General features: G+C 51.1%; 1 protein-coding gene across 19 annotated transcripts in view; it reads right to left on the bottom strand.

Moving 5' to 3' along the window:
* Positions 1 to 518: 518 nt before the first annotated feature.
* DYSF (dysferlin) overlaps positions 519 to 27,208 on the bottom strand; it is a 231,105-nt gene continuing 204,415 nt past the window's right edge. For all 19 annotated transcript variants that reach the window (XM_059943014.1, XM_059943011.1, XM_059943010.1 and 16 more), the window contains 10 exons: positions 26,856 to 26,998; positions 24,660 to 24,799; positions 23,356 to 23,444; positions 23,014 to 23,109; positions 22,465 to 22,606; positions 18,318 to 18,417; positions 7,739 to 7,917; positions 6,045 to 6,154; positions 4,546 to 4,693; positions 519 to 797 (listed from right to left, as the gene is read on the bottom strand). In XM_059943014.1, the coding sequence (XP_059798997.1) occupies positions 759 to 797; positions 4,546 to 4,693; positions 6,045 to 6,154; positions 7,739 to 7,917; positions 18,318 to 18,417; positions 22,465 to 22,606; positions 23,014 to 23,109; positions 23,356 to 23,444; positions 24,660 to 24,799; positions 26,856 to 26,998 (1,186 nt within the window). In that variant the 3' untranslated portion in view covers positions 519 to 758. The remainder of the gene's footprint in view (positions 798 to 4,545; positions 4,694 to 6,044; positions 6,155 to 7,738; positions 7,918 to 18,317; positions 18,418 to 22,464; positions 22,607 to 23,013; positions 23,110 to 23,355; positions 23,445 to 24,659; positions 24,800 to 26,855; positions 26,999 to 27,208) is intronic.

Below are 27,208 nucleotides of genomic sequence, written 5' to 3' on the forward strand. Positions count from 1 at the left end.
CCTGCAAGAGATGTCAGCCCGACAGCTAATGCGATGCTCAGACCACAAGAAAAGGGTGCGTTTATCCAGTCCAGATCGTTAAAACAGGGTGAGGAAACAGAGGGAGGGAACCCCAAGAAATCCCAAGAGCATGGGAGACAAGGTCACAGCCAGGGGTCCAGCAGCCCTCCCAGCCTGGAGAGTTTTTCCGAGGGGCTCCATGTGCATAAGTGGAACCTCTTCCCGGGCATGGTACAGGTAACTGCCCACCCAAGCAAAGATCACCGTGGGTGAGGAGATGCCTGAGGAAGGAGGGCACGGGGTGGAGGGGCGTCCCGGAAGCAGAACAGGCTGGGTCTCCAGGCAGGCCAGACATCAAGCCTCAAAGCCCCCGCCACCCCTACCGGTCTAACCGAAAGATACACAGTCCCACCGGGAACGCTGCAGAGATGGCACACACCCCGCACACGCGCCCACCCAGACATCCCCTGCACAGTCACCCCATTCAGGTACCACAGAGACACACACACCAACGCCGCTTTGTGGTTCAAACTGTTTTATACTGAAATACACATGGGCTGATCCCCAAATGGGTTGGGTTGGGGGAGAAAGAAATGATGAAAGCGGGGTGACCGCAGGGCTCGATGTCGCCAACACTTGGAGCACGTGCCAGTCCCTCTCTCTGGCTGCCCACCCTGGCAGGACGGTGAGGCCTGGACATCTGGAGACACCCGGCTGAGCAGGGCAGAGGAGGCAGCCAGTCCTGGGCCCGAGGGTCCTCAGCTGAATGGCTTCACCAGCTTCATGGCAGTATAGTTCTGGAGGGAGGGGGGAGAGGCAGGGACACGTGGTGACAGCTGCCAGGGAAACGGAGCTGGGAAAGGTGGCTGGTCCACTCAGCCCCCTGCCTGCACCTCTCCCTCATCACCCCCCAGGCCACACTCAGCTCAACACTCCGCCCGGCCAGCGCTCTCGCTGTCACACAAGCCCACACTCTTGCCTGGGGGCCACAGCGCCTGTATTGCTCTGGCTTCTCCCCCAGTCACTCCAGGGCCCACTCCTGGGTTCTGCCCAGCTACCAAGAGGACTCTGCCCCTGGCCAGGCCAGGCCCGGCCTTTTCCATCAGACAGGTGGCCTGAAGGCACGGCTGTGCTTCTCCCCACCCTCCTCCCACACTCCCCAGCGCGGGAGCCCGGGGCTCGTTGGCCACCATGCTCCCGTCCGAAATGCAGAGAGAGAGTTGGGGCGGGGGGTATAGAGGGATGACCCACAGCGCGGGCTAGCCCTAGAGACGGGTCACCCCTGATTAAGCCCTGGCTGCTGCAGGCCTGGCAGGAATCTCCCCTCCCCACTCCTCCCCCCAAAACCATGAAAACACATACAACACAACACAGGGCTCCTAATTGGGACAGTATGTTCCCCAGCGCCGCCCAGGAAAGCCAACTCTGGAAACAAAGCCGCCACTCCTTCCCTGCCAGATCGCCTCCTGCCTCCCCACACTGGCCCTGCTCCCGGCTGCCTCTAGGGCAGAGCTGGGAGGAATCAGACAGGCTGGCCTCCCTGTCCCCCTCCCAGGGGAATTTCCAAGAGGGTGGGAGATTAGGCCAACTGGCGGGGAGCCCCTCTGCACCCAGGCCTCTGCCCCCCAAGGCCTGAAAAGCCAGGTGATGGACGGTCACAGGTCTGGCATCCACCAGGTGACTGGGTGACTTGGCTGGAGGCAAGCAGGATATGCCCAGCTTGTAGCAAAGGCCTGCAAGCAAAAGCAGTCTGCAGTCTCAGACCCAGGCTGTCCTACAGCCCTCGCCTAGGATCTAACCCCACATGCCAGCTCTGGAGAGAGAAGGCAGGGTTGGTATTCGAAAGAGGACAATTCCTGAAGATCTCAAAGGAGACTGATGCCGCCGTTGGGGACTCAGGACACAGGGAAGAGGCTCTGATCAGGGCCTGCCCCCAGGGGCCTTGGGATAAGGCCGCCCCAGGGACGAGAAAGGACCACCGGCTGGAAGGGACTGGAAATCTTCCGTCCATCTCCCAGCCAAGCAGCAGGGCCTCCTTCCCCAGGTCCCTGAGGCCTAGTGCCTTGCAGGGGCGGGGCCCAGCTGGCCAGGGCACGGGGCCGGGCACAGGAAGGGTGGTGGTGTTGTTACTTTGAGCCCGCCCCTGCCCTCCCCCCAGCTCTTCAGCAGAAGGCTGGCTTGACATGCAGCACCCCCGGGGAAGGCAAAATCGCTCCCCTATCCACAGTGCTAGTCACAGCAGGTCAGCGCTGACCTATCCCAGCCCCTTCCTCATGCGACGGGAGGGCCTGGCCGAGGTCACTGCGGAGCCACTGACAGAGCCAGAACCCAGGCAACGGCTCCTGACTCCACGTGGAGCTCTGTCCCGCACAGCAGTGATGCTCAGACCTTGATGTTCCCGAGGCAGAGTCTCCTCGGCAGGCCTGGGGCCGGCCCAGGACTCTGCATTTCTTCCCAGCTCCCTGGTGCTGCCGCTGCTTGCTCCTCAGACCACCTCCTCAAGGAGCGAGGGTCTGCACCAGCTCCCCTTTGCCCGCACTCCCCGGCCTGGCCTCACGGCGCGGCGTTAGTCTGTACCCTGTGCGCCCCCTCGCCCCTGGCTTCACTGTGTCTCCTTGTGGACCGACAGCTCCCAGGGGCACGGGCCCCGCCAGCCTCTCCCTCACCCACACAACACGCCCTCACCTCCCGGACACACTTCGCGCGCTAATAAGGTCTTCGCCTGAACCGAACGGCGGCTGGGTGTACTCAACGTGAGAGGAGGTATAAGCCTGAGGACAGGCCAGGTGAGGGCCACTGCGCCTCCCCAACTCGGCCACCGGGCCGTGCCCCAGGGGAGGAGACACAGGGGACCGGAAGGGGAGTCCTGGGCCCAACCCCTGAGCCCAGGTCACTGCCAGGGCAGCTACACTCCCGGCACCACACTTGCTCGTGCCCTTCCAGGGCCCAGCAGCTAACCTTGTACTTGTAATCTGTCCTCCTTTGCTTCAGGAGGGCCCCCCAAACCGAATGAGCTTCAGGCCCCCCCAACCTGGACCCGCCCCTGGGCCTCAGGCACGTCTGGCCAATGGGCCGTGAGTCGTCTTGCTGAGCCTCAGAACGGTCTCGGCCTGGCGCTCCAGGAGACACAGTCAGCAGAGACGTGGGCCCGGCTCGCGGCCCAGCTCATGGTCCTCCCAGCTCTAGACCCTCCTTTGTCACTTAGGGTCCAAGGGGTAGCCGGGGCCTGGACGTCCAAACCTCAGCATCCTTTCTGCTGCTCCCACAGTTCATGATATTAGGGCCTGCAGGGGACTGTTGCGTGGTTTTAACTGTCCCCCTCGTAGGAGGCGTGCTCTGCTGGTACGACGCCTTGCCAGCTACGGCGGGAGAGCGCTCTCGGGCGCCTCCTCCTCCCGGAGGATGCACGAAGCAAAGAGCTCGCAGGTGAGTGATTCCCAGAGCGCACCGCCCGCTGTGGGGACCGTGCGCTTGGCCGGCGGCCTGGTGCTGACCAGGGCTGTGGCCGGAACCCCAGGCCGGGAGCTGTACACAGATTGCCATGCAATCTGTGAGCTGGTCCCTCTCCTCTCTGGATGTCTGTTTCCTTCCATTCAAATAAGGGTGACATGGAGTTGAGCACACCATTCCTCTACTTGTATACGATTTTGAATTTTCTGTATTAAAAAGTTTCAAAAATGTAAAGAATATTAAAAATCAGGTATCAGCCTGGGGACACTGTGATCCCTTCAAGGTCTGAGGTTCTAGAGACACCGGGGGTGCTTCTGTGAGGAGCAGGGAAGCGCAGGCAGGGAAGGGAGCTCCCGATCTTCCTCCCTCGGGAGGGGCCCACGGAGCCAGGCACAGCAGTCCCCACGCGGGGGGCCCTGGCCACTCTTCGTCAGGCATCAGCTGGCTTCTTAGCAGGTGAAAGGGGCCCCAGTGTTTACTGTGCCCAGTGAGAGGCTCCTTGCCCACCCCCTCCTCGCCCACACCTTGCCCCACGCCCACCCCACCGCAGCAGGCAGGACACACTTTATCAGGTCCCCGGGGGGACAGTGACACCCTCTGCAGCCCCAGGTCCTCAGCAGGTGCCATCCGCCCAAACAGAGGGCCTGCCCCTCTGCTCTGCCATCCACACCTTCCCTTCCCTTCCTGACCCAGCTCCACACCCTCCTTCTAGAAGGTTCCCCTGCCCATGCCTGCCCAAGGGGCCTCGCCTTCTGCCAACCCCTTGATTACATAGCCCCTCAGGGGCTTGCTGAGGATGCTGTGTCTCCCCATCAAGGGCAAGAACTCAGATTCCCTCACTGGACTAAGAGCTCCCCAAGGGTCTCCTACCAGACTGGGGCCTCCCCAGAGTAGGGCCTCTGTCTCCCTCACCAGACCATGGACTCCCCAAGGACAGAAGCTACTTCTCTCCATCAGACACCGGGTGCACTTTGAGGACAATGACAGACTCCCCTGAGACCAGAAGCTGCTGGAGGTCAAGGGCTATATCTCCCACGTCAGACCAGGAGCTCCTCCAAGACAAGGGTCTGTACCTCCCCACTCAGGCCTGCTTACCGGGAAGGAGTAGACGAAGATGCCCAAGAACAGCAGGAGAATGAAGAGAATGATGAAGAGGACGATGGCGCAGCGGAACCGCCGCCAGAGGATGAACTTCATAGTCTTGTACGGGGAGGTGAACCAGAGGAAGGAGGTGTCAGGGCGCCTGCGAGTGAGATCCCAGAGGTCAGCAGGGTACCTCCCACCAGGGCTGCTCCCTCCGGGTCCTGCTCACAAATCGCCCTGGCCCTCCCCAGTCAGCCCCCCAGACCTGCCCAGCCTCCAGGCCCCCAGCCCCTGTCCGCACCTGCATCCCCCTCTCCTCCCAGCCTTCGCTACAGTGTGAGCCCCGCCCGTGTTGCCCTCCTCTTCTTGGTGCTGTCAAGCCCCGCACACCCTCAGGGACCCAGTTCTCAGCCACTCTGTCCAGGTCACCTTCCCTGCCACTCTCTCCTTCCTGACCCAGGACTTAATCACAGACTAGAGATTTGGGGACTGGGCAGAGCTTCAAGGGGCTCCACGTTAGGTGAGCTATGGTCCATGAGCCCCAGATGAGCTAAGCCACTGGCCTAGATGCACGTGGCTGGTTCACTGTCAGGGAAGGATGGCAGGGAGTGAACCCAGAAACCAGGGTAGGATTTTGTGTCTCAGTAACGGCCGTTTTAACATCTGCTTGCGTGCTGCTGGCTCTCCTGGGTCTCTCTTGTCTTTCCACCCAGAGCCCAGCATCCTTGGGCAGGGATGCTTCTCACTGCTCTGCCAGCCAGTGGCACTCAGGATAGCGCTACAACAAAGTGGGCTGTCTGTGCTAAGTGTGACTTGAGCTGAGCAGGCCGTGGAAAGGGACCCAGCAAATGCAGACCCGCCCACTCACCCCCGCCCCCCACCCCGAACAGCCATCCTTCAGGCTCCGGTAACTGCCTTCAAGGCTTCTGCATCCACTGGATTGGGATGTAGGCCCCTCCCTTAGAGGCCTGTGAGGTAGGGGAGGCAGGGACTAGGCCCCCATTTCACAGATGGGAAAATTAAAGCTGAAAGGCCTTTTGAAAGCCACATTGACACCACAGGAGAGCCATGGAAGGCAGCTTGGTCAGGGAAAGACCTTGGTCAGGCTCCGGGGCCAATCAGACCAGGTGTGAGAATTTCAGCTTCGCCACTTTCCTTGGAATGACCTTATTTAACTTTGCTGTGATTGTCTCCTCATCTGTAAAGCGGGGATACTAATAACGACTCAGCAGGGAAGGTTCCATGACACAACATATACATGCCCTATGACAGCATGCCTGGCCTACGACCAACAGCTACCCAACAGCGCCAGCTTCTGGAACTAGCTGATGAGCCCAGCGTGTCCTGGAATGATGTCTGTCACCTGCCCCCTAACAATGTGTACCCTTGGATGAGTCACACCCCTCTCTGGGCCTTGGGACCTCTGTGAGGCTATACAGTGAGTGTCTCCTGTACTGTGGATACTCCTCCCCATCCCCTTGGGCATCAGGGGTCAGGGGCTGGGCACCAACCTTGGGTCCTCGAGCTTGGGGTTCATGTTGGGCTCATCCCGGCCCTGGCCGGCCGGCCGCTCCTCATGTTCGCTCTCGGCTACAATCTCCAAAGTCATCTCCAACTTGCCCTGAGGGGACAAAGGGGACCTGATCAGAGACATAAAGCCTTGGCCCCATGGCTTGGAGAGGAGCCAGGCCAGGACAGATGTAAAGGTCACTTTATGATTTTTTTGAAAAAAAGATACAGGGTGATCTGATCATAAAAGTACCTGCTCCTTGCAGAACACATAGGAACTACAGAAATGTATAAAAAAAAGGAGACTGTCACCCATACTTCTACTATGTAGAGACAAGCACTCTTAATATTTATTCATCAGAGCTATTTTTCTTTGCAAGTATATGAAATATCACACGGTGTATATATGGTTCTATAGCTTGTTTCTTTCATTTAGGAATATATTTTATTATATAATTATATACTCTTTAAAGTTCGCTTTTAATGCTGTATCTATGCAATGGTTGACCATAATTTATTTAGTAAACCAGTTATTTTGGTTCGTTTAGGTTGTTTCCAACTCTTTGTTGTTATAAATAAACCCTAAATTTTTAATTTTATGGGATTATTTCTTTAGGAGAGATTTTAGAAGTGGGATGAAAAATTTCAAAGGCATAAATATTGTTAAGTCTCTGGCTATATATTACTAAATTGTTTCCCCAAATGGTAAAAATCATTAGCCTGCCCAATAGAGGTAAATGAGAGGGCCGTCTCTCTGCATCCTCACTAGCAATAAGTGTTTCTATTTTTAAAAAATTCTAATATAATACATAAAAAATGTTTTCACATTTTAAAGCATTCCTTTATGTAATTACTAGGGGAAATGAACCTTCTTAAATATTTTATGGCCACTGTACTGCTTTATGTATTATCTATGTATGCCCTTTGCTCATTTTTCTTTTGAGATATATTTCTTATTAATTGTTATAATTTGTTATACAACATGGATATTTTATTTCAAGGGCCACTTTAGGGATTGGCTGGCTGCCTGCCGTTTCAAAGTACAGTTGACCCTTGAACAACATGGGTTTTAACTGCACAGGTCCACTTATACACAGATTTTTTCAATAAATGTACAGTTGGCCCTCATTTGCAGGGTTCAGATCTGTAGATTAAACCAAACACAGAAGGTGGACTATGAGACTTGAGCATCCATCGATTTGGTGTCCACGGGGGCTCCTGGCACCAACCCTCTGCGGATACCAAGGAAGGACAGTAAACTCATTTACTTCCTCTGCAGAGGAAGGATAATTTTCCACGGTCCCCAGTCACACCCCTGGGCAGACCTCTGGGCAGGGAGAAGAGGACAAGGACAGTCCCTTATAGGGTCCTGCTCAAATGGGAGTGGCATGACCCCTGTCCTCCACAGGAAGCCCAGACAGAGGGGAACCCAGGATACAGATCACTGTGAAGGCCAAGGAGCAGAGTATAAATTAAACAGGGCCCACGGGAGGTTAGGGCATCTTTCGTTTTAGATAGGCTTTCCTGGGATACGAGCCTCGAGGAGACGAAGGCTGGGAACTGGCAGGGAAGAGGGACAGTGTCTTGGGAAACAGACAGGGAGGGCAGGAGAGAGGGAGAGGAATACGTCTGTGCTCAGCGATTTCTATGGACAAGTCACTCCCGCGTCTCCACCAACCAGAGGGAGCAGACTTACCGCCAGTATCTTCTTCTCACCCTCGTCCGCCACACAGGGCCACCAGCCCTTCACTGTTTTCTGTTCAAAAAGGGACACAAACCACTCCGGGTGGAAAGTGTCATCCAGCTGGTCCAAGGAACACTTCTCAGCTGTCTTGGCAGGCTTGGGCATGCGGTTGAGGTCCAGCTGCAAAGAGCCTGTGGCAGAGGAGGGTGCTTTGGCCCACGCTTTCTCAGTCACTGACAGCCTAGGGCCACCCTGGGGCTGGGCAAGTTCAGCCTCCTCAGCTTCTATCCATGGTCTTAGCCCCATGGCTCAAACTCCACTCCCCGCCCACTGCCTCTCATTCCATCTGTACAGCTTCCTATCCATCTATTCATGCATGCATATGCCTGCTACTGTGCCCTGATTGATTCACCCTTAACAGAACTTCCCACCTGCTCAACTATTCATCTTACTATGCACAAATTCACTCATTCACCCATCATCTACATCCATCAACCATCAACTTTTTTAACTGTTTTTAGTGCAGTAAAATATTTATAGATAAGATAAAATTTGTTATTTTAACCATGTTCAGATGTATACTTCAGTGGCATTAATTACATTCACAACATTTTGCAACCATCAGCACTACCTATTTCCATAACTATTTCATTCCCCCCAAACAGCAACTCTGTACCCATTAAGTAATAACTCCCCATTCCCCTCTCCTCTCAGCCCTGCTAACCTCTAAATCTACTTTCTGTCTCTATGAAAAAGCCTATTCTAGACAGTTCATATAAGTGGGATCATAAAAATTTATCCTTTTGTATCTGGCTTATTTCACTTGGCATAATTAGTTTTCCAGATTCATCCATGTTGTAGCATGTATCAGTACTTCATTCTTATTTATGGCTGAATAATGTTCCATGGTATGTATATACCACATTTTGTTTATCCATTCATCTGTTGATGGACACTTGGATTGTTTCCACCTTTTGACTCTTGTGAATAATGCTGCTCTGAACACTGGTGTGCAGATGTCTTAGTCCCAGTTTTTAATCCTTTTGGGTACATAACTAGAAGTGAAATTGCTAGGTCATATGTTTAGCTTTTTGAGGAACTGCCAAACTTTTTTCCAAGCAGCTGTGCCATTTTACATGCATACCACCAATGTACAAGTGTTCCAATTTCTCCACATCCTCTCCAACACTTGTTATTTTCCATTTTTTGTTTTTGTTTTTGCTTTTTTATAGGTATAAGTGTTATCTCATTGTGGTTCATCCGCCAATTTTTTCATCTGCTCGCCTAGTTATCCAAGCAGCTACCTTTCTATACTGCTTCATCTACTCATCTATTTTATCCATCTTCTCCAAGAATAGCTCCATCTACTGGGTTGAGCTATATGAAAATTCTGGTATTCAACTATCTTTGACATATAAAAACAGCAATTTCATGCAGTTTCACCTAATCCAATTCCAACAACACGAAGTCAATGGGATTGGAGCATAGGTTACTGAAGGGATTAAGTGAGAGAGGTAAATCTAAAAAATATTTTCCAAGGCCAAATTGAAGAAATTCTGTAACAGGGAAGAGCCAAATCTGACTACATGTTGGATCTGTTTCTCTTACTTTAACCTTTGCTTTCCACTGCTTTTGTTCACTAAAAGGATACTGTCTATACATAATGGCCTGCCTTGGGGAACCCTGCCCCTCTGCCTGAATGTTGAACCAAAGTGCCTTTGTTCAGGGAAACATCCAGAACCTGTCCATCTGTGGATGGCTATAAGAAAGAAGAAATTAACACATCCCCTCCCAGAGGCTGGCCATTCCAGGTGATGTTTGCAAAACTTATGGCCTTTTTACTTTACTTCCTCATCTCCTCCCCCTCTTTGTGCTATAAAAGAAACTGGCATCCAAACCCCAATAAGATGGTTATTTTGAGACATTAGTCTGCCATTTTCTCAGTCTGCCAGCTTTCCGAATAAAGTCGTATTCTTTGCCTCAACACCTCATCTCTGATTCATTGGCCTGTCGTGTGGCAAGCAGAGTGAGCTTGGACTCGGTAACAAATTTGGCAAGCCAGCCAGGAGGCTTGCTGCTTTTGGCTAGCCAGTCCCGGTCAGGGAACATTGTGGCAAGGCCTAGCAGATGCCAGGACCATTTGTCCTGAGGATCTTCCCTTCAAACTTCCCTGAAGCGGCGCCAGCTACCGCAGCACTTGGCAGTTGAAGCAAGGAAAAGACCAACTTCTACGAGTCCACAGACTCAATTTTGTACAGTTAGTCTACGCAATTCGGTAACCAGTTCATTTGTTTTGGTCTTGGTCTTGTTTTGCTTTTGTGTATCCTTTCGTGTTGCGAGTCAATGAACTCAACTTTGTAGGGTAAGTTGCTCCGGCGTGCACACTGGGAACATATTTCCCTCTCAATTTGGGCTTTTTCTTTACGGGATAAGCCAATTTGTTTGATTGGGGTACCCTATTGGAGGGGGGAACAGTTGTTGGACTCTACCTGATTTGGAGCCAGTTCATTGGGAACTAGTTCGTTGGTTTTGTAGGGTAAGTCTACCTGATTTGGGAACTAGTTTGTTGGTTTTGCAGGGTAAGTCTACCTGATTTGGGAACTGGTTCGTTGGTTTTGGTCTTGGTTTTGTGTGCACCAATGCTAGAATTTGTTTGGGCCTTTTGTGTTGGAATTTGTTTGTGTCTTTTGTGTTTTGGTGTTATCAAACTTATAAAAATTGGAAATACTCCATCTATCCTGAAGGAGATCCCTTTGGGGTGTATATTAGATAAATGGGTGAAACATAGCCATGAGCCTATGACTAAGAAAGACATGATGTACTATTGTAATAGGGTGTGGACCCAATATATGTTAGGATGAGAAGAATGATGGCCCCTGAATGGCTCACTCAATTATTATATGATCTCGCAGTTAGAAGTGTTTTGCAAAAGAGTAGGCTGCACCAGCAGTTTCTCCAACTGCTTCCCCCCATGCCACCAACATATTCACCTCCTCCTGTTTCCCCTACCCATGGGGATCAAATAGAAGTTCCTATGATAACCCCCAAGGCACAGGGACCTGGTTTAGTTTCACCATCTAAGACCCAACAGGACACCCAATTTGGACCAGGGGCCACTTCTACAGCAGGGCAATTTCCCCTGTGCCGACATCCTGTAAGAGGCCAGGGGACTCCCTTGGACTTGAGGCATCCGATTCTAATTTCCCCACAGGAGCCCCAGATAACTTTGACAGTGGAGAACAAGTTGATTGACTACCTTCCCTATTTATCTTAAGAGGCTTGTAAATATTAAACAAAGGGGAAACAAAGGCATCCTAGGAAAAACTTGACTGTATCTTTGAGATGTAAGTGTTCTCAGGAACGCTCATCTCTGCCATCTTTTTAAAATGCAAACTTTGAAAAGAGGGCAAAGTAATTTAGAAATTGACTTGTCAAGGATAAATTAAAAACCTAAGTGTTTTTTCTGTAAAAATACAGCCATCTAGACAAGTGAACTTGATTTGTTCCATCTGCCAGAAACCTAATTTTAATCCAACCTCTTTTTGTAAACTGATGGGTTTTATGTTGCTGTACATGACTCAGGGCTGAAATTTTGAAATAAGAAATATGATGTCTCTGTTTGTGTCCTTGTATGTGTCTTTGTCTTTGGATAACATTGCTGGGGTTGATTTGTGGATGAGCTCTATTTAATTGGCTTAAAGAAGAATAAGTTCTTACAAACCAAACAATTCTAAATACAAAAAAAATTAAGCTAAATGAATTTCAGGTTCATGTGAACTGAGAAATATTCAGTATTAATGTTTGTTGATCTAATTATTATAGACATGTCATTAGAGTCATCAGCATTAAGTATAATACTTTCATTATGCCTAGGTTTAATATAAGCTAAATAATAACTTGTTATATCTGTTGCAAATTTGTCAGCAAGGAAAGTAACTTGATGTAAAGAAACTTTTAAGGAAAGAAAATGCAAATGAGATAAGAGCTTTAGATGCACTTTTTAAAATAATTATCTTTATCTAAAATTAATCTCTCCAGAGCTTCCCTGGTGGTGCAGTGGTTAAGAATCCACCTGCCAATGAAGGGGACACAGGTTCAATCCCTGGCCTGGGAAGATCCCACATGCCATGGAGCAACTAAGCCCATGCACCACAACTACTGAGCCTCCGCTCTAGAGACCACATGCCACAACTACTGAGGCCTGTGCTCCACAACAAGAGAAGCCATGACAATGTAAAGCCCATGCACCGCAATGAAGAGTAGCCCCCGCTCGCTGCAACTAGAGAAAGCCCACGCACAGCAATGAAGACCTAACACAGCCAAAAATAAACACAAATAAATAAATAAATTTTTAAAAAGTAAAATTAATCTCTGCAGATATTCAACAACTTGAAAGTTAGAATTGTGCCAAAATAAATTAAGTCATGGAAGGTTTATGGGAAGTGGACCCCAAGAAAAGAGTTTTGTACATGGTCAGGACTGACTAAGTTTAAAATAAGTTTAACTGAGTAAATGAATTTTAAAAGTAAGCTGGTGAAAAACTTGAATTTGGCTTTTCTCTCCGTTAAGAAGACAAGGTTTCTTAAGATTCTGAACTGCCTCTGATAACAGATTTTAAGTTTTTCTACCTTTTAAGTGATCTGTTCTGTATTTGCCTTTGAAATCTTTTATCGTTACTTCGGCTAAGTGAATAACTATTGTTTCACAGTGACCTGCAATCCTATCTGACTGTTTAAACCCTTTTGATATTTTTTTGACAAAACTTCACAAATCAGGGGCTTCCCTGGTGGTGCAGTGGCTGAGAATCTGCCTGCCAATGCAGGGGACACGGGTTTGAGCCCTGGTCTGGGAAGATCCCACATGCTGCCGAGCAACTGGGCCCGTGAGCCACAACTACTGAGCCTGCGCATCTGGAGCCTGTGCTCCGCAACAGGAGAGGCTGCGACAGTGAGAGGCCGGCGCACCGCGATGAAGAGTGGCCCCTGCTTGCCGCAACTAGAGAAAGTCCTCGCACAGAAACGAAGACCCAACACAGCCAAAAATAAATAAATAAATTTTTTTAAAAACTTCACAAATCAAATTATAATGAAGTTCCTTTGAACTCTAGCTAACTTTGGGATGCTTCAAAGGGCCCCTGAAACACCCCAAAGAGAGATATTAACTAATTAGGTTCACGTGGTATGTTGAATTACATGGGAAGTGTCAGATAAGTAATAAATCTTCTTAGGTTATACTGTATGGCAAATGATACAGGTATTCTAGAGATTATGTGGAGTTCCTAAAATTTGATGTGTGCTGGTAAAATGTTATCAGTCATAATTCTAGCTATTATCTAAATGTGTTGCATGTCACAGCACTAACCAAGTTACTTTGTCAATCGCATTGTAATCAGATTTAAACGTGCCTTGTTAAGTCTTTCGTCATTATAGACAGTTATGGTTTCACTCTGATGATGCCTTTGTAAAAATGCTTCCTCTTCAAGAAGATTTATGGAAAGGACTTTGGATAAACACAAGTTTCTGGCTTTCAGGCCATAATGCTGAACTGGCTAAGAAATTGAAGAATTCTAATGGGAAACCTGATGGCTTCATAAAGCTGTTAACAAGAAGGATTAGTTACATAGGACTCAGTAAACTGGTGAATATGGTTATAATTTTTATGGTTTCTATCTGAAAAATGACCGGTTTAAATCTGTGTTTTCCAGGTGTAAGGAAAACCTCCCCCTTAAGCTAATTATGACCCACAGTAATTTGGTAAATTACACCTTTGTAAGCCAAATTGTTTGTACTTTGTGTCTCCCTGCTGCACTATGTCTTTGTCAATGTTACTAGCCGCATTACTTATATCCTGTCTATTTTATAAGACTGTTGTCTCTTACAGTACCCAGTGTGTAAACAGGCTTCCAACAAAACTTCTATGGCTAAACATCTTGAGGAAATAGATCACATTTATAATGTAAAATAATTGTAATAGTGTGATTCTAGGTATGGGAAGAAGCAACAAGGGAAAATGTCTCCTGGATCATAATTAGATAGGGGATCCAGAGAATCTTTAATTATCAATAGGGCCTAATCCAAAAACTAGCACTTGGAGTGACATAACAAGAATTTTCACCTGATCTGGGATGAGCCTCCCAGCGCTGTGGGACAAAAGTTGATCATGAAATGTCTCCCAAATGTTGGTCAAAATCCTGACCAAGAGGAGAGGATCTGAGAAATTGAATATTTCCTGACACATCAGTCATTAGCGATTGCAGCCTTCCAACATGAGCCGGTGAACCCTGAGGAAACTCAGGATATGAGAATACAGGATACAGGCCCCAGATAGCTAAGGTGCATATCAAGGGAGTGATTTCAGTGAGCCCAGACTCTTGCATTTTCCCATACATAGAAAAGCGCTAAATTCCTTAACTTGAAGTGCTCCCTCCCAAGCTTGAAGCCCTCAAAATTCCCACTGAATACATCATAACTCTCAACTTTTAAACTGTGAATATTTTTTAAGGCTACAAGTGTAAAGGAGACACTTTCCAGAGAGGAACAAAAGAAACAATGTTTGGAACACTGACACCGATGGACACTCCCAGAAAGATCCATCTGATGAAGCAATTAGAACGGTCATCACCCCTTCTTCCACAAGATTGTGGAATGGATATTGACAGTGGGGAATTGTAACAGGGAAGAGCCAAATCGGACTATATGTTGGATCTGTTTCTTTTACTTTAACCTTTGCTTTCCACTGCTTTTGTTCACTAAAAGGATACTGTCTATACGTAATGGCATAATGTCTATACATACTATCTATACTCAGGGAACCCTGACCCTCTGCCTGACTGTTAAACCAAAGTGCCTTTGCTCAGGGAAATATCCAGAACCTGTCCACCTGTGGACGGCTATAAGAAAGAAGAAATTAACACATCCCCTCCCGGAGGCTGGCCATTCCAGGTGATATTTGTAAAACTTATAGCCTTTTTACTTTACTTCCTCATCTCCTCCCCTTCTCTGTGCTATAAAAGAAACTGGCATCCAAACCCTAATAAGATGGTTATTTTGAGACTTTAGTCTGTCATCTTCTAGGTCTGCCGGCTTTCCAAATAAAGTCGTATTCCTTGTCTCAACACCTCGTCTCCTATTCTTTGGCCTGTCGTGCAGTGAGCAGAGCAAGCTTGGACTCGGTAACAATTCTTGAATACCATACAAAGGAGATTAGGTTTTTTTCAGTGTGGAATGCTCAGTTACTGCAAGTATTCATTGACTGGATCTATTTTTCTAGCTTTCTTTCTTTCCATACATCTATCTGCTTTGACTTAACTATCTACATCCCTCTAGAGCTACCATTTGCTGAGCACTGTATCTATCCATTAATCAGGTCATTATTCTATCCAGCATTTGTTTAACTCTATCAGCATTCATCTATCTATCCACCCATCTACACATCTCTCCATCCCTCAACTACAGACGAATGTTTATTTCCCATTTTAAATATGATCCCAAGATAATATTAAGTAAAAATCAGGATATTAAACTATATATACTATATCTACATAAAGACTGTAAGGAAACATAGGATTATTTCCTGATGGCAAAATTACAGATCTTAACTATTATTTTTAAAATAAAAGTAATAAGTACTCAAAAGAAGTAAAATATGTAATTAGAAAATACATTATGAAGGGGGAAAAAAGAAATCTCTTAATAATACTGTAAGTTGCTAAAAGAGTAGATCTTAAAATTTCTCTTCACAAGAAAAAAAAATTGTTAACTACGTAACTTATTTTGGCTATCACTTCACAATATATACAAGCATCCAATTAAAAAAAAAGAAATCTATGGAGTTAAAAAGTAGTAGTTTTATTTTTAAAAACAAAAGCTGATCCTGTTTAATTTTATTTTGGACACTGTTTTCTCATTCAATAAAATGCAATTTTTTGTTTGTCTTTTTAAAATTGATTTTCTAAAGCCTCACCTCATAAAGGCAAGATTGATAGACTGATGCTAAAATAAATTATTTAGTCTGTAAGCAAAAAAAAAAATTCCATAAAAATGTGAAAAGCAATTGAAAACTGGAGAAATTATTTGTAATGTGTCCTTACTATATAAAAAGCTCTGAAAATCAACAATAAAAGAGGACCATCCCAAAACCATAAAAAAGAAAATCCCATCAACAATATGGATAACAAACATATTTTTAAAGTTGTACCTTACAAGTAATGAAGAAATGCAAAGAAAGATAAAAATGAGGTACCACATTGGCATTTTTTTTTTAAAAAAGATAACACTGGCAGCAAAAATTTAGGAAAAATGGTGTCCTTAAGGCAAACAGGGCACAGGTGAGAATATAAAAATGTAAAATCTTTCTAGAGGGCTATTGAACAAAATGTGTCAAAACCCACTAAAATGTACAAAGACTCTAAAAATCTGCTTCTTAGAGTTCAGGAAAGATACGCACAAAGGGTCCAAAGATGTAAACCTAGGCTGTCACTCACGCAGGAAATCCTAGAGATGAGCCGAGTACGCACCTAGGGGGGACTAGTGAGGGTCCGATGGGACATCAGGCGGGACGTTAGCACCATGATGCAGATACAATGCAGATGGATAACTTCTGACAGAAAGAATGTTTTTAATATATTGTTTTCCCCAAAATCAAGATCTAAGACAGTATGTGTAACATAAACCAATTTTGCTATCTATATGCCATATATGCATGTGTATATATATGTATAAAATACACATATAACACATATGTGTTTGCTTGTATAAGATACATGCCAAAATAATAATACACGCCAAAGTGAAGGTTATCTTAGTTATATTAGTGAAGGTTATCTCTGGGTAGTGAGATTATAATAAAATAGGAAGGGGGGCTTCCCTGGTGGCGCAGTGGTTGAGAATCTGCCTGCCAATGCAGGGGACACGGGTTCGAGCCCTGGTCTGGGAAGATCCCACGTGCCGCGGAGCAACTGGGCCCGTGAGCCACAACTACTGAGCCTGCGCGTCTGGAGCCTGTGCTCCGCAACAAGAGAGGCCGCGACGGTGAGAGGCCCGCGCACCGCGATGAAGAGTGGCCCCCGCTTGCCGCAACTAGAGAAAGCCCTCGCACAGAAACGAAGACCCAACACAGCCATAAATAAATAAATAAAGCACACAGGGGAATTAAAATATATATATATATATATATATATATATATATATATATATAAAAATAGGAAGGGGAGGCATTGGTTATCTCCGGTTTCTAATTTTGCCACAGGAAATATGTCTTCCAGAATAACAAGTAAAAGAACAAAAGTCCAGCTTGGTGCTATGATTTTGACACCCTGAATCTTTTACAGGGAAGCTGTGGAGCAGCTCCCGGTCCTCCAAGTTCAGGGGACCAGGCTCGGGGCCGGGGGGAAGTGGGGTGAAGAGCAGCCCGACGGGCAGGCAGCCCTCCTCCCCATTCCTGCCCGGGCTGCTCCTCAGGGCATCCTCTGCCGGGGCCCACGAGCTCGGTGACTTCTGCAATCACGGGCCACCCGGCGAGGGCTCCAGTGATTCGCCCAAGCCCGCCCTGCCCCCAGGTGGCAGAGCAGAACTGCAACGCAGGACTCGTGACTTCCTGGGCCGCCTTTCTCACAGGTTCACTATTTCTCTACCGAGGTGAAATCCACGTGACAAAATGCACCATTTTAACCATTGTAAAGTGTACAACTCAGTGGCGTTTAGTATATTCACAGAGTTGTGAGACCACCAGCACTATCTAATTCCAGAATATTTTCATCACCCCTAAAAAAACGCCAGACCCACGAGCAGTCGGTCCCCAACCTCCTCTCCTTCCAGTCTCCGGCAACCACTTTCTGCCTCTGTGGATTACGTATTGCGGACATTTCATGTAAAGGAATCATACGATATTTGTACTTTTGCGTCTGGCTTCTTTCACTTGGTGTGTCTTCAGGGTTCACCCCTGGTGTAGCATGACCTCATCTCTTCTTGTGGCTGAATAGCATCCTATTGTAGGGATAGGCCACAGTTTCCCAGTGAACTTTTCTAGCTGTCACGGAGCTGCTACTCAGTCCAGCCAGCGGGCCCCACACCTCACCCTGTGAAGGCACCATCTCCACCTCGTCCTCCAGCCCGGCGCTCCCTGTTCCGCAGTCGGAGTTGCCGCACACTTTCCCCCGGCAGAGTCCTGCCCCAGGTGTGTTCATTTGCTCAGTCTCTGGGGCACAAGGGCGAAGAGAGCCTTGAGCCACTCACTCACTAGACTGAGGTGGCAGGGATCCTGTCACGAGAAAGGCCAGCCAGCCAGTGACGGAGCTCCTGCTTGCACTGCCTTCACCCTGCGCTCCCCTCTCTTCCTTCCCTGGGTGCTACCAACCAACACGGCCCAGCGTTCAATGCCACCTCAGCTGGCAGGCCACCCTGCTGGTCACCCTGATCACCCTGGCACTACTCTGTGTCACCGACCTCACTCAGCACCAGGGACCAGTGACCCTGAGCTCCCTGATCCTCCTGCCAGCCTTCCCACAAGGCTTGAGAGAGGCACACAAACATACAGCAGGGGTTCCGGGGCAGCCCCGACAGGCAAAACGGTGCTGACCGGAAATGGTGCTCACCCAGAAAGTCATCAAAGGAGAACTTGTCGTTGTCCCAGATCTGGAATACCACTCGGGCGCGGATCTTGCTCTCTGTCTTGTCCAGACTCCAGAAAGCATCCTGGCCCAGAGGAGAGGCAGAGGAGGAAGCAGGAGAGCAGGATTAGAGAGGAGCAGTGGTCCCTTCTAGCCTGGAAGGCTGCCTGGAGGAGGCAGTGGAGAGGGACGTCCCTTAGGGATTTGCCAGAGCCAGGTCCTGGCAGGAAGACTGCTGAGACCCCAGAGGGCCATGTTCAAGGGCCCAGGAGGGGACCATGCAGGCTCACTTGACATAAGGTAGCTCCTTTAATCCTCGCAAGTCCATGAGTCAAGGTTCTCATTGCCGTTTTACAGATGATGTAACAAAGGCTTGGAGAAGTTAAGAATTTGCCCAAGGTCTGACAGCTAATAAAAACAACATTAATATGCACTTCTTAGGCATCAGCCTCTTCGCACTATGAAATCATTTATGCTTCCAACGACCTATGAGGAGATACTATCTTGAGGAAACCAGAGCGAGTAATTTATCCAAGTCACCCAGCTGGGAAGTGGCAAGCTGGATTCCAACCCAGTCAGTCAGGTTCAAGAGTCTCTTAATCCTGCCCCTGTGATCTTGGGGACAAGGTGGGCTGGCTGGGAACCTGGGTGTCAGGGGGGGATCCCCCGACACACCACTGCAAGGGGCTGGCACTGGGGGCAGTGTCCCCAGCCCACCCCACCTTCCCCTCCAAGAGCTTGCCCCGGGGCACATCGAAAGCTCCCGGCGCTGGGAAGTTCACCAGCCCACTGCTGTCCCCTCCCCGCTCCCTCAGACCAGTCAGCCTGGAACAGCACTGTCTTGGGCTTCTCTCCACCAAGGCCTCGTGGAGCCACTGAGGGCTGGGGACGGGCACGCTGAGGCCTGGATCCGCCCCTGGGTCCAGTCACACTCAACCCGAAGGACCGTCCCTGGGGCTCTTCCACTCACACCTATTCTCTGTCCTCTCACTGTAGCTTTACCTGAGTGGCTGGCAAGGACCCACTGACCATCCCGCAGATGGCGGGTGCCAGGTCACAGCAGGGACCTGGACCCAGTCTCAGGGAGACAGACTCCACGGGAGTCGGGGAGCACTGCAGACCACACAGGGTTTGTCTGGGCCCAGGTGCCCTGTGTACACAGCCTTGGAGGCCACTCCAGATCACGCGGACCCCACAGAGGTCCCGTGACCAAAGACCGTGGCCAGTGCCCCCTGAGGAATGCGAAGCAGTTGGCTGCAGCCTGGACTGCTGCCTGGGTGGGTGAAGGGGCTCAGGTCCCCACCTGGCCCCTCGCTCCCGACCCCCATCTGGTGCCTCCCCCTTTTCCGGGCCCCAGCCCTCCTGCAGGTGCCTCCCTCCTCTGGCGGGGCTTTTATGGCCAGCTCTGCAGGCCCGCCTGTACAGGACGCCAGCATCCTCCGTGCCTCTGGCCGGCCCGGTTTATGGGCTCAGTAATGAGCCAGAGGTTCAAACAGCCCCTGGTGGGAGCAGCTGGGCTGGGGCTCCAGCCTGGGGATGGCCCCCCAGGTCCCAGGCACTCATTACGTTCCCAGTCTGGGCCCTTTTACTAGCTGTTTATTTGCAGGGTGGGTGCCTGACGCACAGGCCGGCTCCGGTGGGTGTGCTGGGCTCCAGGTGGGGAGCCGGCCGGGGCAACCAGCGGTGGTTCAAAGCCGCCGGATGAAAGGAGACCTTGTACTTTACAACAGTCTCGTCTGGTTAATGGGGTCCCTGGAGGGCCTGCCTGCCAGAGGCGCTGAACCCCTCGGCAGAGGGCTGGCTCTGCAGCAGGACCAAGGAGCCCAGAGGCTGTGCAGTGCCCCTGCACTAACCGCCCCCCGGTTTAGTCCCCTAGCCCAGACCAGCTAATTGGTGCCCCACTGTGGGCACGACTCCCCCTGCCTCCCAGGGTCCTTTCTCCCAGAGGGACCCGATGGCCCCGTCTCGGGTCAAGCCAGTTCCTCCCTCATGTTCCTGGTTGACTTCAGAACCCCTTGACTGTTCTCAACCTCCTCTTCTGACCTCTGCCACACCCCACCTCCAGCCACCCTCTCCGGAGCCTGGCACCAAGCGGTGGGGGAGTCCCGTTCCCTCAGCCCTCCCCACGCCGGGCGTGCCTCTCCCAGCCTCCTCGACGCCTCCAGGCTCATTCCCCATAGCCTTCGCATTCTCCCAAGGCCAGCCCAGGCCTGCGGGCCATCGAGCCAGTGGGTCGGTTCCCTCAGCCCCTCTCTTCCTCTGGAACTCCACTGTGGGTCAGCTCAACTCTCTCCCTCCTTGCTGGTGTCTAAAGGGCAGAGATGAAACCCCACTGTTGCCAAAATGGAGCCCCCTCAAATTCTTTATCAGCAATCCCCATTGGGCCCTCAGAACTGCTGGGTACCACCAATTAGCTCCCTCTCCCTCTGCCTTTCTCTCCCCCTTTCTCTCCTTCACTCAATAATAGCTGCTTCCCGCCTTTTGTCATTTGTCTCAAATCACCTGCCACAGTGCCAGGAGAGTCTCTCTCTTCCAACTTTGTAGCAAGGACAGAAGACGCTGCTCCCTGCGACTCCTTGCACCCATCTCCACCTGTCACACCAGAGAGGTGGTCCCGCCTCCCGTGTTGGGCCGATTGGCATCTCTCAGCCTCGCTTCCCCAGCCACGCCTCGCCCCGTGCAGGGCTCGTTGAGCACGGGAGGTGGCCTGAAGAAGGGCCCGGCCGCCCTTCCCCATTCCCTCCGTCCACAGCAAGGACGGGCACTGTTTGTTTGACTTGGAGCTCTCCCCAGCAAATGCAGCATTTGGTTTGTTATGGAAACATCTTTTGATAGACAAACATGCTGAACAAAGGCAAACAAGATTAAACCTACAAATAGGCTAGGCTTTCCTTGACTGCACAGCGCCCAGGGCTGTTGCTAAACTCTGCTTTCTGGTAGGCGTCCCTGGGTGAAAGAATCCATTTAACCTTATTTAACCCATATTTTCTTTTGTTTGATGGTTTCAGAATGTTCAGCGGAACATTCTGGTTTCTCTGAAGTGCAGATGATTCTGTCTGTTGGGTTAGGAAGGGGTCATGGGGGAAGGATGTAATGAAGGGAATAAAGAAGACCTAGACAGCCGAGGTCCATTACGTATTTCCCTTCTTTAAGCCACACAACCGTTCAGGACAGAAAGAGGAGTCACAGAAGCTTTGCCTTGAAGCCCTGCGCCACCTCTGGAAGGAAACGGGACCAGCAGGACCCAGACCTCCAGAGAGGCGTTCACCCTGTGGAGCAGGAGAGCACGTGCAGGTGGAACTGATTCTAGGTGGGATGCGGTAGTTAGAAGCTCCACCAGAGGGGCCCTCCGCCTCCAGAAGCTGACTGCCCACGGCACCCTCCTCACTGTGCTCTGGGGGCTGCTCCCTAAGGGCAGGCTCGGGGCCACCACCCGCCTTGGGGCCCGCCTATTTCAGGAGGAAAGAGTTCACGGCCCAGATGAGGCCTCAACTAGAAGATGCTATCCCACAAAGAGCTGAGGTCTCTGGAGCTGCCCCTCCCCCCGGCTGATGCACCGGCCTCCCCAGGTCTGAGAGATACTAGCCTGGACAGTGGCCCCAGGCCCCAGGCACAGAAATGGGAGGAAGGGGGAAGCAGCAGGGACTTGGCTAAGCAACACCCGATCCTACTGGGTGGCCGGACGACCCAAACCGCAGGTCAGACAGCCCTCTGGGGCCGCTCTCCCTAGGGGTTCTGCCCCACCGCTCTCTGATGACCGTGCTGGCTTTCCCTACCAATGTTCTCCCCACTCTGAGCCCATGGCCCTCCCTGCGGCTTGGTTTGTTAGGATTTGGACTTAGCTACATACAGTGGTTGCAGCGCTGGCGTGGGGGAGATTGTGGGACGGCAGCAATGCTAATGATGGCAATGATGGCAGAAGTAGGAGGAGTGGGCACGGTGGACATGGTGGTGGTGGCGACACTGGCAGTGATAGGACAATGGTGGTGGCTGGTATGCAGCGATGGCCGAGGTGCTTCCAACAATGGTGGGGCAGCGGTAAGAGTATGACAGTGACACGGCTCTAACCGTCATCAGGCTGATATTTGACAGCCCTGGGACTAGCGCCACTGGGGACAGGAATGACACTCACCTTCTTGGAGACAGTGCAGACTTGCTCAGCTGGCAGGTAGTCAAAAGGGAAAATGAACCTCCAGTTAAAGTTGCCTTCACCTCCCAGGGACCGATAATGCACATCTGTCTTTTGCTTGTGTTCTTCAAAGCCAACCATCCAACTAGACATACACATTTTAGAGAACATGGCTAATTAAGGTCTCCACCACAATACACAGCCTCAACTTAAGCAAACCAGGAATTAAGAAGGTCATTGAACTTGGTAAATGATAAAGGAAAAATAAGTTGATGTACCAAATGTGCCATAAATTTCAAAATGTTCTAACTTCTCTCTCGAGGGACATCCTCAAATCTTGTACGTTCAACGCAAAGATTAATGTGGAAGAAGAAATCTGGTGGGGGTTGACCCCCCCAAAGGCAGAGACCACTCCCATAAGGCCATCCTTCCTTTCTTGTTCTCCCCCTTCCCTACACCAGAGTTCCCCCTTTCCCAACCAACCACCACCCCCGAGGGAGCAGGGGCGGCACCGTGGAGTCGGGACGGGTGGGAAGGAGGGCGACTTCCTACCCTTTCACGTAAATGTCGCTCATCTTCTCCCCGGTGATGCTGAGGTCGTCCAGGATCACATCCTTGGTGTTCCAAATAATACAACGCAGGAAAAACCTGCAGAGAAGGATGACTCAAATCCCCGTGGATTTCCCACCAAAGGGTGGGCAGTCCTTGTCCGAGAAGCCAAGAAGTCAGCTCACCCAAGACTCTGCTGCTTGCCTGGCTGGACACTTGGCCGGGCCCGCACAAGAGTGAGGCCCGAGTGGCCCAAAGCCTGGCCCAAGAGCCACCTCCTGCTCCCACCCGCAGCACCTACTCCACCACCCTGCTCAGCTCTGAGCCTGGGCTGGGGTAAGTCACCTTCTGGCTCTCCGCGGGGTGATGTTGAAGGGAGGTCCCGGCCGCCCCAGGGCCTTCGGAAACAGGTCGATCCACATCTGCAGCTTCCCCTGGGGAGGGAGACACGACCCTGCTCTCTCGCCACCCTTTTCATTCAACCAACATCTCCTGACCACCTGCTCTGCACTGGATACTTGGAGCACAGGACAGAGAAACCCCAGGCCCTGCATGGAGAGGCTCAGCACCCTGTAGGGGAGGTGCCCTCAAGGGGACTATAGGGCCAACCACAGGGGTGAGCCCACTGCCCCACAGGCCGAGGACTGGGGTAGCACCTGGGGATCAGGGGTCAGGGCAGCTCTCTGGAGACAGCGAAGTTTGCTGAGTCTCACTGTGCCAGGTGGAAGAGGGCGGGGGGCGTTCGACCTTGGGGACGGTGTACACAGTTGTGGAGGCTCAGAGAGCATGGTTTAGTGATCGGGGCTCAGAGGGTTTCCACGACAGGAAACCACTCTACCTGCCACCCCTTAGCTCCCTCTTTCTCTGCGAGCCGGCTGTTACCTCTGTCCCCATCTTACAGAAGAAGGAGCAGGGATTGACCTAACTTCTTCTGGTTCACATGAGCGTGAAAGAGCTGACATTTCAACACCTGCAGTGCCACTCTGGGGAGCTGGTGGCCACGCTGCCAAGGGGAGGAGAGCTCAGCTCCAAAGAGCAGAGGGGAGGTTCTCTGCATGTCCACAAAGGCACCTTCGTGCCACAAAGGCTGCCTCGGCCCATCTCTGCCTGCAACCTTTTCTCTCCTCCTCCTCCTCCTCCAATCCCCTCCAGGAAGCCTCCCCATGTCAGCCCTGGGCCTGCTGTCCCTCTGCCCTCCCCCCTACTGCCTGGGAGGATTCCCCTGGCCCTCCTGATGGCTGCTCTGCCTCTCTGTCATAGGCTCGCCCTGTCTGAACTCCCCACTGCCCAGCACAGGGTTGGCCATCTGGGATGTCACTGACTGATGGCAGGGGAGGACTCCCTGTGGCCAGGCTGAAACAGCGAGGCATCAGAGTGACTCGTGGGCAGCCAGAGGTCCAGCCTACACGGGGATGGAGGAGGAGCCTCATTCCCCAGGCCCTGAGGCCTGCAGGCAGCCAGGGGAGGCCAGGCTCAAGAGGTCCCCTCGTAGGCCAACAATGGTAACCATTCAGGCTGTGGAGAAACTCCACAAGGAGGGATTAGCCAAATCCTGAGGTCTCCACTGGTACTTCTGGGATATCCAAGCTGTCCTTGGGGCGGGGTAGCTGAGGGTCAGGGGCTCTGGGGCCCGAGGGTGGAGGTCCTACCTGCTCGATGTCCGGCTGCAGGGGACTATAGAGGGGCCGGGACTCCACGTGCTCAGGGACCAGGCCCTGCTGCTGCAGGACATGCAAGGCCAGACGTTCCTCCACTGGGCCCAGGTGTGGGTTCGGGACCCTGCCAGCCTCTGCCCCAGAGAGGAGACAAAAAAGTTGCCAGGACTGAGTGAGCAGGAGACGGTAGGGGGGCCTGAGGGCCTCGGGAAGCTGCTAACCCTGCAGCCTCACCCCTAGCCCAGACACACTTCTTCTGGCCCTCACGTCTCATTCTCTGTAGGGGAAACCTCGTTGTCCACAGGCTCTGGGCTTAAAATCCAGATTCCCCATTGCCATCAACTCTACCAAGCCTCTTCTGTAAGCTCTCCTTCCTTTTTCCTACCCAATACCAATTCTCCCCACCCTCCAAAGCCCACCCCTTCCAGGAAGCCCTTCCAGATTGCTCTCAACTCTGAGGCTCCACAAGCTCTTCTCCCAGATTGGGCATCTAAGTGCTCTCAGTAGTATTCTCTGTTTCATGCAATCTCTTTGATTAGTGGCAGTAGCTAAAATAATAGCAGTAACAGAGAACACTTATAAAGCAGGAGCCAGGCACTGTTCTTCATAAATATTAACAGGGCTTGATCTTCAAAGTAACCCTAAAAGGTAAGTGCTATTATTAGCCCCATTTCACAGATGACAGACATGAAGCACCGGGCAGTCACACAGCTGGGTAGCAGGGCAGCTGAGATCACACTCTCATTAGGAAAGGCGCATGACTGGATGTGAATACCCCTCCCTTCCCCTGCGTGCTTCCCAGGTACAGCTCTACCTGCCAGGGGTTGGGTCATGGACTGGTACTGTGGGGGGGGGGGGGTGAGGACACGGGGGTGGTTCTGAGCCAGACAAGCCTGGCCAACCAGCCAGCAACATGAACTTGGAGCCCCCTTGACAGAGACCCTGACTGGGGGTAGGAGGGTCCACATGTGCCTATACACACGTACACACACAGGTCTGTGCACTCAGGTGTGCCATGTTCACCAGCACCGATTCTAACGTACACACACATACACACGTTCATCCATCAAACCTGCCCTGCCCACTTTAATAGTTGCCACTAAGGAAGCAGCATTGCAGAAGGACCACCGGGCCAGGAACATGATTCTGCCTCTAACCAGCTGGGTGACTTTGGGCAGGTTGTTAACCACTCGTGGTCTGAATGGCCTCATCTGCAAAAACAGGGAGCTGTCAGGCCTCACCAACTCTAGCTTTCTGGCTTTCTTTTCCTATGAATTTATGACCATGAGCCCTGGTTCCTGTGCTTAAGCTGCTCACAGACTAGCAGAAAGAAATGAGACCACCCCTAAAACAGATGCATGTTCTACAGGAAAAGAGACTGGGGGAGGGGTTAGGGCCTAATGGAAAGGAGCCTGGCTCAGCCATGACCTCGGAGAATCAGAGAAACGAAGAAGGAGGAGGGGGATTTGAGATGAGGGAGCCAAAGCCTCGCTCCCCTTTTACAACCTCAGCACCAGCTCTGACATCAAACATCTCCGAAACCAGCAGGAGGCGAGGGACCAGCTGGGCCTGTAAACACCTCCGGGGAGTCCGAGCTGCTCTGGGTGGGCCGTGCAGGCCTATGAGCAACTCAGACACGCGGGGAGCACATGGCAGGACCCTCGGCATGAGCGTGAGGCAGACCCAGAGAATTAGGCAAGACGGGGGCTACAGGGCTTCCTGCCTCCCTTTGGATGTATCAGGTGCAGGAGTTGTGACTGGGGGCTCAGAAGGTACCGTCAAGGTCAAGTTGGCTGACTAGTATGATTAAGTAGAAAACTTTCTCAGCGGTGGGCTGTACCCAAACTCTGACCAGTCTGCCCACCCAAAGCCAGAAGCAGACTGATCCTAACCATGACCCTGACCCTGGCTTCAGACTCACCCCTCATCTTGTCCTTAGACAGGCCCCAACCTGGTCTTAGACTGAGCTCTGACCCTGACCCACCCTGACCCTGGTCCCACCTTGACCTCAAATTTTCACAATGGTGTCCCAGGTAAGTACTGGTCCCAGGAATACCAAGTGCAAGTTTAGTCCGTCTGTGCTGCCCTGTAGAGACCCAAGACCACACCGTGCTGGTGTGGGTTGTGTCCAGTGGCTACATCCAGCAGGAGAGGACCCACAAGAGAGAGGGCGGTAGCGGGAGAACTCACCTGTTTCTTCAATGGTGTATTCTTTATCCTGAAACACTACACGGTCTGTCCGGTACACGGGGGCCTTGACTCTGTGCTGCTGGCAGAACAGGTGGAGGAGCTGGGAGGGATGGAGCTGATCCCGCCACTGGTTGGGTCCAGAGCTGAGGCCCAAACACAAGACAAAGATGAGACGCTCCAGGACACTGACGGGGGCAGAGGTGTGTGCAGTGACCTATGTACCCACACGCACGGCATCACCCACCCTTCACTTTGACCGTGGGCACCCTGTGTGATTGTTCATCATGACCGGGGAGCCCATTTCACACACAGAGAAACTGAGGCCCAGAGACAAAAGGACTTCTTTACATACA

The sequence above is a fragment of the Balaenoptera ricei genome, chromosome 13 (assembly GCF_028023285.1).
Source record: "Balaenoptera ricei isolate mBalRic1 chromosome 13, mBalRic1.hap2, whole genome shotgun sequence".
NCBI classification, from domain to species: domain Eukaryota; kingdom Metazoa; phylum Chordata; class Mammalia; order Artiodactyla; family Balaenopteridae; genus Balaenoptera; species Balaenoptera ricei.